The sequence below is a fragment of the Silurus aristotelis genome, assembly GCF_946808225.1.
Source record: "Silurus aristotelis genome assembly, chromosome: 18".
In the NCBI taxonomy this organism is placed as follows: domain Eukaryota; kingdom Metazoa; phylum Chordata; class Actinopteri; order Siluriformes; family Siluridae; genus Silurus; species Silurus aristotelis.
The window spans coordinates 17,898,339-17,917,058 of record NC_139591.1 but is presented as its reverse complement, the minus strand read 5'-3'; the positions used below and the strand labels follow the sequence as shown (position 1 = coordinate 17,917,058).

The following is an 18,720-nucleotide window of genomic DNA, read 5'->3' as shown; positions in this document are numbered from 1 at the left end:
AAACCACCACATGTAGGGATTTATTAATACTAAACTGTCTCGAGGAGATAATAAAGGTCTTGAGTGGAGAGAATTCCCCGATTTTATTAGTATTTATTATTTACACTGCATCACTGTTGAATGCTCAAATCTGATTGGTCACATGGTATTGATTCATATTCCAGAACAGCAGGAAAAACCCCTGGCTTACAGATGTCAATGCATATATTCTACTATAATCCTGTTTCCCAAAGACAGGGATTTGTACAGTATAAAATGTTTGAAATTATATATTTGTTTTGTTTTATTGTAGTTTTAAGGAGTCTCAGAGTCTTGTAACAGTCAGAGGTAAAGTTGTATTATTTTATTTATAAGTCAGCTGTTTCAGGGATGAGCATGAACTTAAAAAATGAATAGTAACTATTAACGGTTAAAAAATGAACAAATTGTTGCGCTTTTAGAAAAATAACGCACTGTTATGGCAAAAGGTGGCGCTAAGCATCACCATGCATAATCTCGCTACCCTGCCTTTGTTTGTGAACTCTACACACACTGGTGCATACCTGATCTCATTAGGTGTCTCCTCCTCTTCGTACTTCTTCTTTTCTTTCTTGCGGAGCACCAGCCATACAATGAGAATGAGGAGTAGAACGCCCAAGGACACACCCACCACGGCGCCAGCCATCACTCCCATACCTCGGACATCTGCGAAGAAAGAAAAAGTGTCACATGACCAGCCTTTTTTCTCTACAAATTGTAAACTTTTTTTTCTTTTTATAATTTTTTTTTAAAAACCCTTCCAAAGGAGTGCAAAGAATATTACGAGGTGGTGTATTTTACAGGCAATGAGATACTGTGTATAACTTTGTACAGTTGTACATACAATGTACAATAATCCATATTGTAAATTTATATATCCCACATTCTCTAAACATATTGTGCATTACACACATCCTGCACTAATAAAAGTTTCTTTCGGCTTCTCCCGTTAGGGGTCGCCACAGCGGATCCTCCGCACGTTTGATTTGGCATATGTTTTACGCTGGATGCCCTTCCTAACGCAACCCTCCCCAATTTATCCGGGGTTGGGACCGGCACTGAGAGTGGCTGGGGATGGTTCCCTGACCGGGAATCGAACCCGGGTCGCAGCGGTGAGAGCGCTGCATCTTAACCACTAGACCACCAGGAGACCACACATCCTGCACTAATATAACTATTATATATATATATATATATGCTGCCATAGCCTTCATATATATACACCTTCCACTTTATGACCAACAATCATGCATAAAAATTATATCCACCTGCCTAATATTGTGTTGGTTCCCCTTTTGCTGCCAGAACAGTTCTGACCCATCGAGCATTAACAGCGTTAACTTCTTCAGCAGTTTGAGCTACAGGGGCTTGTCGATTGGACCACACGGGCCAGACTTCGCTCCTCACGTGCATCACAGTCTTGGCCGCCCATGACCCTGTCGCTGCTTCACCACTGTTCCTTCCTTGGAGCACTTTTGATAGATACTGACCACTGCAGACCAGGAACATCCCACAATAGCTGCAGTTTGGGAGATGTTCTGACCCAGTCGTCTAGACTTCACAATTTAGCCCTCATCAAACTCACTTTAAAGCCATTTTTCTTGCTTCTAACACATCAATATATATGACAAAATAATCACTTGTACCCTAATATAGCCTACTCAATAGCAGGTGCCATAATGAAGAGATAATCAGTGTTATTCACCGCTCATAATGTTATAATGTCATAATGTTATGCCTGATTGGTATATATATATATATATATATATATATATATATATATAAACCCAACCCTAACCCAGGGCATATATATGCATATTTATCTGCACTTGATGCTTAACTGCATTTCGTTGCTGTGTACCAGCAATAAAGTTGTATGTATGTATCTATCTATACCTGATGCACTGGACTGACACACACCTTCTCACAATTGTCAGTTTAAAACCAGTCCTGGGAGAGAAGCTGCAATTAAGGCTTCTCCACCATACAAGCCGATCAACCACCGCACTGCTGATCGAGTAGCATCCAAAGCAATCCGTCAAAACAGTGCCAAGAGAATATGTGGCAAAACACAAGCCATTAATCAAGCAAAGTGGGACCACAATGCCTTGGAATAAAGCAGCACGTTTGTATGCATCACTAGGTTTGTGACGCCAATTAATGTTTCCCTCGCTAACTTCCCAAACGTAATTATGCAGCCTTTTTAGGTTCAACTTATCAAGTATGCTGATAAAACTCTCTCTCTCTCTCTCTCTCTCTCTCTCTCTCTCTCTCTCTCTCTCTCTCTCTCTCTCTCTCTTTCTCTCTTTCACACACACACGTACGCATATACGATCTCCCTAAAGACCCAGGATATCATGAACACATGCTAGCCTCGTGCCATGCTGTAATGAGGAGCTGTGTGTTGCAGCCAGTATAAATAATTCTTCTTTTTTAATGGTATCTCAGAATACAAGCTAAAGGCATTAGCAGTGTACAGAATACGCTTGTAAATGACTTACAGTGAATTTTGACCTCCACGGTGCAGCTCTCCTCTCCCACGTCGTTGCTGGCTGTGCACCTGTACACGCCCGCACTCTCCCGACTCAGGTTCCTTAGAGTCACGATCTCCGGGTTCTTCAGGTCTAAACATACGGTATTTTTAGAAAGGTTGTGTAAGTTGCACTAGCACTTAAACAGCATGTATTTTTGTCCCGATACTGCTACTTTGGTAAATCAATTTCCTGATAAAACTGTCTGTTAGTCCACATTGTACCAAGATGCCAAATCACTGCATTTCTTTTAATAAGTAGTTCCTTCTTTGCTGCTGCAGTTATTCCAATAGGGTTTGTGGTATTGGTGCAGCAAAGTGTCATAACTGCTCCATATTACTTTAACTGCTCAGATAGCACAGAACATTTATAAACAAGACTACTACTGCAGGTGAAAACATTTTGAAGGGTTAAAAATATATTTAAAAAATCCCATGCTGCCCTTAATCTCAATGTTATCATTATAATAATATATTTAAAAAATAATTTCTCTTAATGTACAGCAATACAATTTTAAATAGCTGTCTATCAAAAAAAAAAACAAGGCTTATAGTGATGTGAGAAAGGAGATGAGCGCTAGCTCTTTTTTTAGCTCATTATTATCATGTCATTGCTATTTTATATCTTTAGACATTATTCAGGACAATGGAGCATTTACCGCTCGTCATTGTTGCTAAGATTGAAACGATGAACCTTAGAAGGAGTGAATTAAATGGTGGTGAGTGAAGCCATGCTGATTTCAGGGAAATTTCTGTTTTACTATATTTATGTCACAAATCGAAGATTTGAAGAGAAAGATTTCTGGATTATTGTTAAGAAAAGTTGTGTATTTCAATTGTAATGTTCATATTTAGTCCTAAATCCTTTGGCAGGGTTTCTAAAGGTTTCACCGAGTCAAATTTAAGACCCTTTTAAAGGCCACTAAGAATGAAATTTAAAACTTGTATCACAACATCAAAAACACACAAATATGTTGTTAGAAACTGGCTTTAATCAAACCCTAAAATATTATTTTTTTCAAGCCAAGGATCGCTAAACTTGCACTCAAAAAATACAATTTGCATATGTGGAACAATCCAAGAGAAATTCACACCTACAACAGAAAGCTGATTGGCTGTTGCATGTGGTCTCATTTGTAGTTGTAATACAGCGAATTATATTTGTACTAGTGGAAGAAAAATCTATAACACCATGAAAAAAAACAAAAAACATTCTAAAGTGCTGCGGGAGCATTTCAATGAGCATCACAGGTAGTGTTACATGGACATAGAAAAATTAAGACCTGTTTAAAATTATTTAAGGCCTATAACAGCAAATTCTAAACTTTTCTAAGGCCTAAGATTTTTGTCAAAAAATTTCTGACTTTTTTAGACTTTTTAAGACCCTGCAGAAACCTTGTTTTGTTAAATCTAAAGATTAAAGAGTCAATTTGTCAATTCCTCATACCCAGTAGAGCAAGAGGTGGTAGTTTCCCCACATAGCTTCCCTTGTTCAGCACTCTCTCCCATTTGTAATTGATGGGATCGGATCCGTCTGCAGATTTACAGCTCATCTTCACGTCGCTGCCCTCCAACAGCCGTCCCTCCATCCAGCAGCGAGGCTTCGATGGCTTCACTGTGCAAAAAAAAACAAATATAGCAAAACAATGCTGAAATTCAACAGGTATGTTGTTTAAATTCAATTCCATTTGTGCGACGTCTTCGTAGGAAAACACTCTTGAGACATGCAGGTGCAGAAATGTTGCTAAAAGCATAAGAACTGATGAGTGCTGCTAGCTAGAGTTTGTAACCTGTAGCTAGCATACAGTAAGTTTGAAAAGGTTGTTCTGAGTGGTGTATTAAGCCTGTGTGAAAATACATCAGAACTAGATATCTAGTGTTTATATTTATTTAGGAAATAAGCATATATATATATATATACTGTTGCTTTTGGAACCCAGACTTTTTTCCATAATGCAGTTTATTATCAGTTCAACTGAATTTTTTTTTTGTCTAAAGTTGTCTTGTCCATAACAAAAAAAAAAAACGATTTCCTGGTTTGTGTGTGTTTTTTTACTCCTCAGCCTGCTAAGAATTTGTTTTGTTAGCATCTTGGTACCTCTGGAGACCTAAAGTCTTAAGCACGGTGTGTAGGGTGATATTAATCCTGAATGAAATTCTGCTGAGGTTCCATTCTTTTGTAAGCAAAGTGCCCCAAGGAGAATAAAAACAGCAAAACCTGTAGAACATTGTGATAATGTCATAAACTGCACTAAAACATGAAGCAATTACAAGATTCCTGAACACCTGCACAGATGTACCTGTTTTCTCCCACAAGTACCATTCAGGGGCTGCTCGGTTCCGCAGAGGACATTTAATATGTAAGTGCAAAGAAGCCCTGTCTCACTATTACCTTATACCGCAACACCAATCACCGAGACTCACTCACTCAGCCACCCCACCCCATAAACCCACCAAGTCACTGCTCCAAGGCTTGTGCCGGTTTGTGCTGAGTCTGGAGAACAGAAACTCGTGCTCTCAGGCTTCTGCTGCAGGATGCAATTAACAGAGTGGAGCCGGGTAGCGGTGGCCCCTTCCATCTTCTCCACTGTCAGGATCACTTACACAGAGGAGGAGGCACTCGGGCTTGCACCAGAGCTATTATCCTCGTGTTGAACAAGACAAACACTAATGCCCGTCCCGACCGAATCGAAAGTGTTGTCACAAAGCCGGCAGCAATCTGTATAAATGTATGCGTAAATTTAACAGCGCGCTCTTTAAAACGTCTTTATAGAAAGCAAATGGTCAGCAACCTTGAAGCAGATGCAACACACTTTCCTGGTGTGCGGTACAATGCCGACTGTTCCGACTAGAGGGACTCTACCGAGCTGAAAGTGCCAATAACAAGCAAATAATGCACAGAGAAAGTACTGAGACCAGATCAGCTGTTAAGGCATTAATAATACAGTATGACGTTAGCACTTGGACTTAAAATTCAATTTATCGTTTCAGAAAATGACACAGACTAGACATTTTTTCGATCCAGAAAATCAATACTGTAATCCCCCGTATGTAAAGAAAAAAGCCTGCGATAAACGAAAAACCATGATAAACGGACGCCACCCCAAAAATGCTATTTTATGTATACAGTACTGTACTGTATTAACATTTTACTTACTTTTATCATTTATACTTATTTTGTATTAATAAATGTAATTATTTCAACATAAAACTACAATTCCGTATAAGTTTTTTGTATCGTGCTGTCCGCGAGATCAGCGAAATCAGCAGAACAAACTTATGTCGTAAATGCAATTCCGCGATAAACCAGGGGGAAGGGATTCGAACCGCGGTAAAGCCGGGGATTACTGTAAACAAATTTTCCTGTAACAGAATGCTCACGTTCCTGTACAACACCAACCATTTGTATTCATGAAAGCAGAACATTGTACATTTTTTTATCCATTTATTGTTACGCTTTTTTTACGGTTTTATTTTCAGCCAATGGACCTCTGTGACACATAAATAATATTCAATCATCTTTCATAATCAAAGTGACATTCTACTGAAATGGCAAGCGCAACTGTGCCAAGATGCCAAGGGGCTTGCCGACTGAACAGCACAAGGCCGTGCTCACATCCTGAGACAGGACTTCATTAAAGCCTTCTGGCTCATATATATATTTGTTGCTATTAAAAAACAAGCACTTTGTTATTCCCCTCACTCCCGTGCGTGGGAAGAAAAATCTTTCACATATGAAGATATTACTGGAGCAAAAGTCAAGTTGAAGGTCAGTCTGTAGAGGGTTGGGACTCACCGAGGACGATGAGATTGACCGTATTCCAGTAGTACTTTCCTCCGTTCTTCACCTTGCAGCTGTACTCCCCAGAGTCTGTGAGTGAAAGGTCGCTGATCATTAGCGAGGCGTCGCCCTTCAGGTAATCACCTGCCAGCGTCAACCTGCCAGCCTCGCCCTCGCTCGGGTCATAGATCCGTCCTGCAAAGTAGGTGATCACCTGCAGAGATAGAAAACAATGAAACCATTTTGCTTCCAATGTTTCAAACAATAGAGCATTACATAATAGAGCTGTTAAGAGCCTTGCTCAAGAGATCAGAAACCCAACATCTTAACCTCTGAGCTACCCCTTTCTACAACTAAATATTATACAAACAAGTATTTTGTTTTTAGGTTTCGCAAATCAAAAAGTCTATAAATAGTTTATAAAAAAATGTATATAACATATAAATTTAACTAAACGGAACAAGGTGCACTACTGTGTGTATGAAAAAAACATTTATGGCATTTGGAAGATGCCCTTATCCAAACCAACTTAACCCAATTAAGGGTTAAGGGCCTTGCCCAAGGACCCAGACTTTCCAGTCAGAAATCAAACATAAGCACTAAGCTACAAACAACTGAATTAAATGTTGTTTGCTAGTAAATGTAGATATTTTGTTGGTTGTAGTTTAATCAATGAGTCCAAAAGTGATGTTAATACTCTATATGGACAAAGGTAAACAACTGAGCTTCCCAGCCATATATGATTCTTTCCCAAACTGTTAACACAAAGGTAAAGGCGCACAATTGTGAAGTATTTGGATGCTGTAGCATTCGATTTTCCCTTGAACTAGGAGACCCAAAACCAGCTCCATGGAAATATACAGTACTTTACATGGATTTGAATGGAAGTAGCCTCAACCACATTGAACACCGTTAGGCTTAATTGGATTGCTGACTGCATCCCAGGCCTCCTCACTCTACATCAGCACCTAACTTTATTAACACTCTTGTGACTGGATAAAAACAAATCTGTGCAAGCACACTACAAAATCGATTGGAACATCTTCTCAGAAGAGTGGAGGGTATTATAACAAACGGAGACTAAAACAGTAAGAATCGTGTTTTCTAATATTGCATGTATAATACTGCAATAGTGCATACAGCCTAAAATATATATTAGCTAAGGCTGAAATGATTCCTCGAGTAACCCGAGTAATTCAAAAACAAAAATTAATCTAGGCAAATGTATGCTTTGTTTAGTCTATTTAACTACACACGGAGCACTGTGTTTTCCCACGGACCGTTATTACTGACGCACCACCCACTAAACTCTGGAGCGCTCTGAACAGGTTTAACACGGATGAAGAAGTCGGAAAAAAGATGAAGAAGATGAAGAACGTTTTTCTCAATTTAGTAATAAATCTGAATACTACATATTGTGAAATCAGTCAATCCTTTTTATTTCCGAATGGATAAAAACGTTCTTCATCTTCATCTTTATTCCCACTTCTTCATCCGTGTTAAACCTCTCCAGAGCGCTCCAGAGTTTAGTGGGCGGTGCGTCAGTAATAACCGTTCATAGGGAAACACAGTGCTCCGTGTGTAGTTAAATAGACTAAACAAAGCATACATCCTCGCACCCTTCCAAGATGTGCGATGCTTAATTCATGTTTTCCACAATGTTCATGAAAAGCCTGAATGACTGGTCTTTGGTTATAAAGTAGGGGATGGGCTAATCTTGAGTAAAGAAAGTATTTTGGGTGATGCCTGTGTTAGCTTCATTCCCATTAATCATGATGTTAATGTCATCCATCAAAGCCAGCCATCTGAGCAACTAAGAAAGCAAAAGTTAATTTAGCCAATAAGAGCTACCTGAGAGATCGAGGATTATCTTGCTTTGCATACTGAGCAAACTCTATTATTGAGTGGATGGTACAGTACTTGGACAAGTCCTGTAGCAGGTTCCAAGTCTTGCATATTGTACAATCATTCAAAGTATGCTCATTATAACATTAGGCCACACCCACTAAGAGATTTCTGAGAATTGTCTGATCAGCAGTTTGAAGTAGTGGAGAATATCAAATCTGTATTGAGTCATTTTCTTTATTCAAATGTTGCTGAAAACATGTCTCTGAATGATTGATCATACTTCAGGTTTCTTCCGCCTTTGTTTTCACTCGAGAATCCATGTTGCTCGTTTGCGCTTGCCAGTTTTACTATTCCACACAGGATAATCAATAGCAGACTATTTGAAATGCAAAGCCATGCATAGCAGGAGATTCCTGAACTTCAGTGGAAAGTGAGAGTGTTGGATAACCAAAAGCCAGGCCTGGAATGGAAAATGGAAGCGCCTGCCAATTCTGAATCATTCTTTCATAAAAAAGTAATTGGGAAGGAAAAGTCGGCATCGGCTAGAAAAACGAGGTTCCTAATTGAAGGGCGGCTTTAACCGTTCCAAAGCTCACCATGCAAACGTGTATTAAACGGACAGATGAACACGGTCATAATTTCCATGAAGCAATTGCCATTTTTCTTTCTGAATTTGGCATCATGTGCTCTCTTACCGCTTTCTGCTTGGCGTTGGGTTTCACCAGCAGCCACTCAATGTCCAGCAGTGAGGTGTCGGCATGCCAGAGCTGATGGTGGCACGGCAGCGTTGCGTTATCGCCCACCACTCGCTTCATCTCCGTCTGTGCACTCACAAACACTACACCAAACACTGCCGAGAGAGAAAGACAGACCTCAGGAACCGAAGTGATTGACCGTAAAACATCGTTTGAAAAATTATTTTGGCTTTGTATCATCCTGGAATTTTCTAGACCTGATTTTTTCATTGACAAACCTATCTTCCATTAAAACTCTCCTTGATTTGTATTGTTTGTGCAAAAGTATGTTTAATTTATAACATGTAATTATATTAGACCATCTTCTATTGCTTGTGTTATTCTCCTATTACAAGCTACAGTCCATGCATATCGATACAGCAGTTATGGTTTGATCACAGCTCAGTCCTCGCATTGGTTTGGCAAAATTACATATTGACAGAGTTTTAAAAGTGGATATAAAACACACACACAAACACACACACACACACACACACACACACACACACACACACACACACACACACACACACACACACACAGAATCAGAGAGAGCACTGCAGTGAAAAAAGCTCAAAGCAATCTAGCAAATTCCCCATGTTTCCACAAGATAGAACGGGTAAATTTCAGCAATTATTGCTTTTCCTTTTACAGCTAATATGAATGAGAGACATGAAGTAACAGCCTGATGCCTTTCCTGGAGCAATTTGACAGTTTAGCTATACCCACTTCAAAAAGTGCTGCATTTAAAAAAAAAAAAACTGCCATGCCAACCGAGAACAGGAAACTAAATGACAGAATGAAAAAGACAGGGAAATAATGGAAGCGTATGAGGAACTGAAGCACTTAAACTCTGTGGTTGATTGTAACTCGGATGCCAGGGATATTTACCCAAATTCCAGGATTTGGGAGACACATCTGAGGATTCTAAGAGTTTGGCTAAAGCCTCAGTCTCAACACTAAACTGGTTCTGGATCATGGTTAATTCTGTGATCATCTACAACTGGAAGCAGATGATTGTGGAATCGAGGGACACGGCAATCTGTCATTCTCCGAGCTGTACGCCAGCACTAATCTACCGATTTTTTTCCCTCCCAATTGGTTCTGATCTCTCGCCAATGAACATTAAATCATGCTTCTATTTATACAGTATACATTATTATGGACTGCTCTTCAACATATAGAATTATTAACAGTTTTTCAGTTGTCTCTTTGAAAGAAGATTATAATCTCTATAGATTATAAGTAGAAACTGTCAACCTTCTTACCAAATGGAGGCTAAAACACTCTCACTTCACACATCCATGTATCAGCACCATCCATATTCACTTTATATACAGTATATATATCACTTTATTGTTACAAACTGTTTACATGCTGTTTTTGCACATCTTTTTGCACACACCCATGTGTTTACATTTTGTTTAATCGCAAGGTACATTCCTGTACTCATTTCTCTCCTACACACTGCACTTTGTAATATACAGTGTGTATTTGTCCTACTCTGTCTTGTGTTGTCTTTGCACTGTCTGTCTTGCACTGTTTGCACCAGGTTGGACACGATGCACTTTATGTGGCGAGGACACTTACTAGTCCTTAGCCCTGTGTTTTCTGTTATGTAGCTTTATGTTGTTTAATGTAGCACCAGGGTCCTGGAGGAACGATGTCTAATTTTGCTGTGTACTGCGTCAGCTATATATGATTGAAATGACAATAAAAGCTTCTTGACTTCACCTAAAACCTTAACCCTTTATTATCCTTGGAAGAACCCCTAAAGAGTACATGTATTAACAGTAGGTGTGAAGTAGGTATGTAAAAAGGATACATGGGCACCAAAACAGAAGCGCTGTACAGAAATGGTTCGGTACGAATACGTTTCGTTAAAGGGCTTTCGGTTTGGTGCACATGTGTACCGTATGCAACATAGTTACAATCTGAGTTCCCTCACGAACATATTAAGTTTGTTTGGTCTCTGCCTCGCAGCAGTGCAAGCGCAGTGTCAGTTTTTTATTTTAATGTTTATTATTACATTTAAAAACATACACGAAAATGACGGGATTATAAAAAAGAAAGTAGAGTTAGCGCAGTGTCACCGTGTCTACTCACTCCGTATATGAAAATACCATTTGTAGTGAGCTGAAATACGATTTGTAGTGCGTTGTAAAACTTACATTTTGTTTTGCACATGTGCAGCACAGACAAACACACACACTCTCTAACACACACACACACACACACACACACACACACACACACACACACACACACACACACACACACACACACTTATATACACATCTGTATTACTCAAACGAGGTCTAACAAATGTAAAAGTGTAAAAATGTAAATTCTTTCATTTATTGAATTTTATTTAATCAATTTAATTTGTGCCAGTTTAATTATTCACTAAATGTAATCAATATAATAAAAAGTGTATAGCATTCATTTTATATTTTTAGAATTTTTTTTTTTTTTATATATTTTAAAATATTATTTAACCAAGCAGGCATTTTATTTAAAATTGTTTTTAAAATGTAAAACTGTTGACGTTCACAAATGTTTATAATAATAAACTGTGTTAATAAAAAACGACAAGCAATTTTATGTTTTGCATTTCTTCCCACTAACCGTACCTAAATTGAACCGAACCGTGGATTTTCCCTAATTCCCTAATTAACAGGGTACATGAGCAGCAAAAACAAAATCCAAATTATTAGTTATTTTATTTAATAGGCTGAAAGACCCAAGATTTCTATTAGCTTAGTGAGGGTATGGCCAGGCGTTCCATTATTGTAACCGCACTGCTCTGGAGGTCTAATTAAACGCTTCAATATAATGTCGGTAATAAAATTAATAATTAAATAAAAACCTCATTCTCATTTTCACTGCCTCCAAGGTGGATCTCAGACAAGCACATCGAGTGTAATTATTATTTAATACACTATATAATATCTTTTTAAATGTGTTTTACTGCTGAATTCCTATAAAATCTAAAGACATGGCCAGGGTCAAATAGACAATATATTGCTAAGTAGTGAAGATAACATTAAATTACAGTATAAATTTTACAGAAAATCTGTAAAAAAAAAAAAAAAAGTGTAAAGCTTTAAAGATGGTGTCAGAAATCCAAGAGGACATGTAGTATATAAAAGTGTTAAGTCAGCGATCACAAGGTGTCATGGCATCATGATGAGCAAGCCTGGAAATATGTCAGGAGCTGCAGTAGATTTATACAGCCGTGCCCCACATCGCTTGGTATCAAACGCATACTGTATTAAGTTTCTAAGTGGGTTAAATGTAGGCTGGCTAATCTGAAATGAGATCAGGCCCATCCAGGTGGAGTCTGTGTGGGGTAGTGATAAATTAGGACACGTTTAGGAGCAATTAGCACCAATGGGCGTTCTTCAAAGACGCAAAAATACGATCTGTGCTCATTTTCGGCGCCTGATGGGAGAGATCAGATGGATAGGTGAAAGGCAGAGAAGGCAAGATTGAAGACAGAAAGTGAGAGTGCGGAATGGTGGAATGGAGACTAGAGAGAAGAGTAGGGTGGTAAGAGGGGGGTGGGGGGGCAGGTAATGATAGAATGAGAGAAAAGATTAAGAAGGTTGAAGGGAAAAAAAGGATTGAGAATAAAGTATTTAGGGTGAGTAAGAGAGAAGGAGAGATTGAAATTTGAGATCTAGTCTGCTCTTTTTTGCATCTCCTTTATCATCTTGTTCGGTCCCTTTGCAGCACTATCCTTTTTTTTCTTGTTTTTCTCTCACTCCATCTCTTCCCTCTTTTTTTAGTTCTTAAAATCTATCACTGGGCTGGCAGTCACAAAGGCCACATCTCCAGCAAAGACCTAATGATAGAAGATTCACTTGTGGCAACCGAGGAGACAGAAGCAGTTCATGCTACTGGACTCAGACCTACTTTATGCACTCTTCGTGTGCTTTGGCCTAATGGATCCCATTCACGATGCTATAATAAGTTGCAAGGCTGTGTGAGGAGGAATTTATTAGAGCATGACATGCTCCTGGGCTTGGCTATTGAAAAAGCCGTCCCCCCACCAGCCTTGAGCTCATGTCAGCAAAAAAAAAAACGGACTTCCTATTGTTAATTAGTGAGCATTTATAAACACAGAAAGCAACGTGACCTTGTTTTGTTTACAAAGTGTACACTGGGACAACCAAAATTAAGACTGGAACTTAAATCAGAGTGTATACTGGGACAACTGGAATGACACTGAACACTGGAACAACTAAAATCACACCAAAAAACTGCAAAAAAAATGGAATCACAATGAACACAGGAACAACTGGAATCACACTGAACACTGGGACAACTAGAATCACAGTATACACTAAAATAACTGGAACTATGTGCATACTGGGACAACTACAGTAGAATCATGGTGAACACTGAAACAACTGGAATCACAGTTCATAATGGGAAAACTGAATCATGGTGAACACTGGGACAACTGGAATCATGGTAAACATGGAAACAACTGAAATCACTTTGAACACTAGGACAACTGGAATTACAGTTAATACTGGGACAACTACATTTAAAGTGAACAATGAAACAATTGGAATCACAGGGAATACTGGGACAACCAGAATTGCAGAAAATGTTGGGACACTTAGAATCATACTATATACTGTATCAACTGGAACTGTACTTAGAAATGAAAAATAAGTTTAAAGAAGCCAATATTTTCAGAACTTTCATAAAGATCACTAGAATACTGTATTGTCTATATAGCTTTAGACTAAAATTTGTGTGTGTTTAGACTAAAAGTGTTGTTTGAATATTTCATTCCACATTTAGTCCGCATTTGCTGCTACAATGACATCCACTCTTCTGGGAAGATGTTCCACTAGATTTTGGATGGAACTTGAACTGTAGGCCACTTAAGATCTTCCACTCCAACTCATGTAGCTGGACACAGGAGCATTGTCATGCTGGAACAGATTTGGGTCTCGAAGTTCAAATAAAGGGAAAATGTAATGCTACCACATCCAAAAACATTCTATACAATTGTGTGTCTTCAACTCTGTGGTGCCAGTTTGGGAAAGAACCACATATGGCTGGAAAGATCAGATTGTCCTAATAACTTTGTCAGTATAGTGTATCCATAATGCTTCTACTTCTTCTTCTCTCAGCTGCTCACGTTAGGGGTCGCCACAGAGGATCATCCGTCTCCATACCCCCCTGTATTTTACTTCTGCCTCTTTCAAACCAACTAACTGCATGTCTTCCCTCAACCTTCTCCTTGGCCTTCCTCTTTTTCTTCTCCCTGGTGACTCCATTCTCAGCATTCTCCTACCGATATACCCCATGTCCCTCCTCTTCACATGTCCAAACCATCTCAACCTCCCTCCCTCACCTTGTCTCCTAACCGTCCTACATCACTGTCCATCCTCATCACTAACAATGCAAATCCCAGCATTTTTAACTCCACCTCCTGTCTTTTAGTAAGTGCCACTGTCTCTAAACTATACAACACCACAGGTCTCACCACAGTCCTATAAACTTTCCCTTTTACTCTTGCAAATAATCTTCTATCAAAACTCACCCCTGCCACTCTTCTCCACCCACTCCACCCTGCCTGCACTCTTTTCTTCACTTCTCTATCACACTCTCTATTACTTTGCACTGTTGACCCCAGGTACTTAAACTCATCCACCTTCTCCACCTCTTCTCCCTGCAACCGCACCACTCCTCTGCCCTCCCTCTCATTTACACACATGTACTCTGTCTTACTCCTACTGACTTTCATATAGTGTATCCAATATGCAAAACTGCCATAAATGTATCCATTGCAGAGGTTTGAGCAACATACAAATGATGCATCTACACAAGCAGGTGCTTAACCTGACTCTAAATTCTGCTAACTTTCTACACACAAATACATAAAATTGCCCTCTGTCTCAACTGGAACTGCAGTGAGAAATAAAAGTTCAAAGGAGCCAACATTTTCAGAACTTTCTTAAAGATCACTAGAAAACTGCATCGTCTATATAGCTTTAGCTCTGAGGAATAGGGCACAACGGCTTTTTTAATGAGAAATCTGTACACCACTGCAGATGATTTCTATACAAATAATGTGACAGAAACGGACACAGGGGCAAACAGTAAAATTAAACTTGCATATTAAAGACCTTCAACAGCCACTGGGTTTAATTATTATTACAAACAAATCCTAAAACCAGCCGCTCATCCTTTTCCTTAATAACTGTATCTTTTCCTTTTCTTTTTTCTTTTCCTTTTCATTTTATAACTGCAATCCCTTCGGTGATATCCTGTACCACTTGCCTTTGAACTATTCTAGATGCAATTTTGCTCATTATTTATGATATATATGCTGCTTGGAGAGAAAAGAAGACCAACAAGCTTACATAAAGGTGCAGCAGTCTGCAGTGAGACACAAAGAAGGGGATTGTGGGAAAGCAGTACTCGCAGAGGGATCGGCTTGCACACTCCGGAAAGCTATACATACTACGCATATGCAAATACGCAGTCAGAACAATGTTTATTAGGTTACACAGGTAGTATCAGATTCTGTAGGATCGGATTGGAATGAGACAGTGAGTAGTGCAAACCAAAACTAGTTTCATGGCCAATGGCGAGACGGGTCTGTTTTTGAACAGATTCAAATCTGTTTTAAAAACTGTGAGGAGAAGATCTAAAAAAGATCTTGCGGGTTGCGTTATGAAGGGTTGCTTTGGGGACAAAGTGAGAGAGGCCCGATTGAGATGGTTTGGACATGTGCAGAGGAGGGATATGGGGTATATCAGAAGAAGAATTCTGAGGATGGAGCCACCAGAAAGGAGGAAAAGAGGAAGACCAAAGAGGCGGTTTATGGATGTGGTGAGGGAAGACATGCAGGTAGTTGGTGTGAAAGGGGCAGATGTAATTGACAGAGTGGTATGATCCGCTATGGCGACCCCTAATGGGAGCAGCCAAAGAAGAAGAAGAAGTTGTTTCAAATATTACATTTCTCAAGTACAGTGCTCACACTCTAGTGATGCTAGGGTCCTTATTCCACACCTCTAGGACAAATGTAGGACATCGTATGAACATCAGTTAAGATATTCCCTGGTCTGTTTACCTGGTTAGGATTATTTTCCTTATAAATCCATATACAACACCGGTTCTTACAAATCTTTTATATCCAGAGATCCTATCCAGAGTAAAAGTAATTCCAAGAAATGCTCCAAGAGAGCATAGACTTAACTTATGCATCATCACTCACTATGTTTTTTTTTTTTAAATATCATTCACATTTAATATGCATTTGCTGTTACAATAGCATCCCCTATTCTGGGAAGATGTTCCAGTTGATTTTGGAGGGTTCTTGTGGAGATCTGTGCTCATTCAGACAGAAGGGTTTTAGTAGAAGGTATTCAATAGGGATGAGGCCACAGCTCTATACTGTGGGCCACTCAAGATCTTCCGCTCCAACCCATGTAAATTATATGTTCATGCAGCTGACAAGGTGCACAGGAGCATTGTCATGCTGGAACAGATTTGAGTCTCCAAGTTCAAGTGAAGGGAAAATGTAATGCTAACACATTCAAAGACATCCTATACAATGATGTGTCTTTAACTCTGTTGTGCCAGTTTGGGAAAAAAACACATATGGCTGTAAAGACCAGAGTGTTCTAATAACCTCTGTCAGTATAGTGTATCCAAAATGTCATAAATGAGTCCATTGCTGGGGCTTGAATTACATACAAATGATGCATCTACAGGTGCTCAAACTGACTCTGGATACTCCTAACTTTCCACACATTAATACTAATATTGCGTTTGCCCTCTGAATCTGGTTCTCTCTGTGAGTGTTCTTCTTCATTTTGGTTCACTTTCAAGTGAATGTCATCAGGATGATTTGATTTGAAAAAAAAGCATCAATAAATCATTTGGAGAAAAAGCTTGTCATGAATGATAAGGAACAAAGAAGACAGTGTTCCACAAGATCAGTGATGTGGAAAGTGGGAAACCTGAATATTTACAGAGATTAATATAGACTCTTAATATTGGCTAATTCGAAGGAGGAAGATGACGGTTTGAACTTTATACATGCATTTCTTTATCTAATTATTGTAAAAAATTGAAACTATCAGAATGATCATAGAGAACTCTACACTATTTTTGCTTCATTTTATTTAGTATTTGTTTAAATTGTATAATTTAATCAAATTTTAAATTTAATTTAATCATTTTGCTTTTATAGGATTATAGCACTGAATGATGTCATTCTCTGGAATATAAAATTTTTTTACAATGATTATTACTGATTTAGTTTTAGATTCAATATATTAGACAAAACTTTGGGGAAAAAATGACCCAACGTTCTGACCCAAAAAAAAGAACAGACGGCTGAACAATGCCAGTCGCATGTCTCAGCCGTGTGTGCGCCAGTCCACATGCCAAGTGTCTTCCCCACAGGCCTGTTGGTTTTGGTCCCAGTTTTCACCCGGGAGTTAGCACACAGCCTGCGGCACATACACGCACACACACACACACACACACACACACACACACACACACACACACACACACACACACACACACACACACTCGCTTTAATAAGGAGCAAATCCTGTAGAGGGAACTGCTGCAGTCTCGGAGGAAAACCCAACAGAGCTCCAGTCTCACACATACACAAAGACACAGACACAGACACAGACACAGACACGCGCACACACACACACACACACACACACACACACACACACACACACACACACACACAGTACCAGTACAAGGGCTGTTGAGTAGTGCAACACTGTCACAATGCATACGATATTTTGTCCTGTTCCTTATCAAATTTTGAAGCCTTGACCGTTTCAACGTTTCAAAGCGCTACTTAAATGTGAGATTATTGAGCAAACAGTTTGACATTAATATTTTAGGAATGGGAGGCCATGCCTTCTTTAGAGGGACTGACAAGCACAGAGGCCACACCTACCTTTTGTAAGACTGAATGACTGATGGCAGAATCTCCAAAAGTAGAACTTAAAAGCTTTACCTCCATCATTGAAACTGAGTTACAGAGGCCACACCTCTTTCAGCATGAATGAGTTACAGAGGCCACACCGCTTTTAGTAGGAATGAGTTACAGAGGCCACACCCCTTTCAGTAGGAATAAATTACAGAGGCCACACCTCTTTCAGTAGAAATGAGTTCAAATGCCACACCTCTTTCAGTAGTAATGAATTACAGAGGCCCCACCTCTTTTAGTAGGAATGAGTTACAGAGGCCACACCCATTTCAGTAGGAATGAATTGGAGGCCACACCTCTTTCAGTAGAAATTAGTTACACAGGCCACACCCCTTTCAGAAGGATTGTGCTACAGAGGCAACACCACTTTTTGTAGGAATGAGGAACAAAATCCATGCCTCCTCTTTCACTAGTTCTGGTTCAGTCAGATAGTAAATATTGATGCTATTGTAATTAATGCAGTCAATTTTTACCCTACGCGTGCTATTCCTGTAAGTCACCTGGAGCTTTTGCCTAAGGAATAAAACAAAAAGATTTATCACTGAGTGTATATTATTGGCATTTCCTTTACGGATGCAGATCAAGCAATGAATGATTTTCTCTCTTATCAAACAGTATACAATTTGTAATATCCTAAACTTCTCAAGCCAGCTAAAAGTCTTGCATTCTATAATAAGCCAGACAATCAATAGAATTGTTTCAGCTGCACTCTGGAATCAATCGAAACGCTCTTTTCTCTCAGCAGGAGTCAATGAGAAAATATTTCTATCCACATTAACAAGGCTTCTAAGTGCCGAGAGGATCCATGAGG

General features: G+C 39.2%; 1 protein-coding gene across 1 annotated transcript in view; it reads right to left on the bottom strand.

The window, feature by feature from the left end:
• The window catches only part of clmpa (CXADR like membrane protein a), a 48,072-nt gene that overhangs the window by 2,127 nt on the left and 27,225 nt on the right, over window positions 1-18,720 (bottom strand). The window contains exons 2-6 of the mRNA XM_083568563.1: window positions 8,873-9,027; window positions 6,345-6,543; window positions 3,996-4,163; window positions 2,520-2,642; window positions 543-684 (exon numbers count right to left, since the gene is read on the bottom strand). Coding sequence (XP_083424689.1) covers window positions 543-684; window positions 2,520-2,642; window positions 3,996-4,163; window positions 6,345-6,543; window positions 8,873-9,027 — 787 coding nt within the window. The remainder of the gene's footprint in view (window positions 1-542; window positions 685-2,519; window positions 2,643-3,995; window positions 4,164-6,344; window positions 6,544-8,872; window positions 9,028-18,720) is intronic.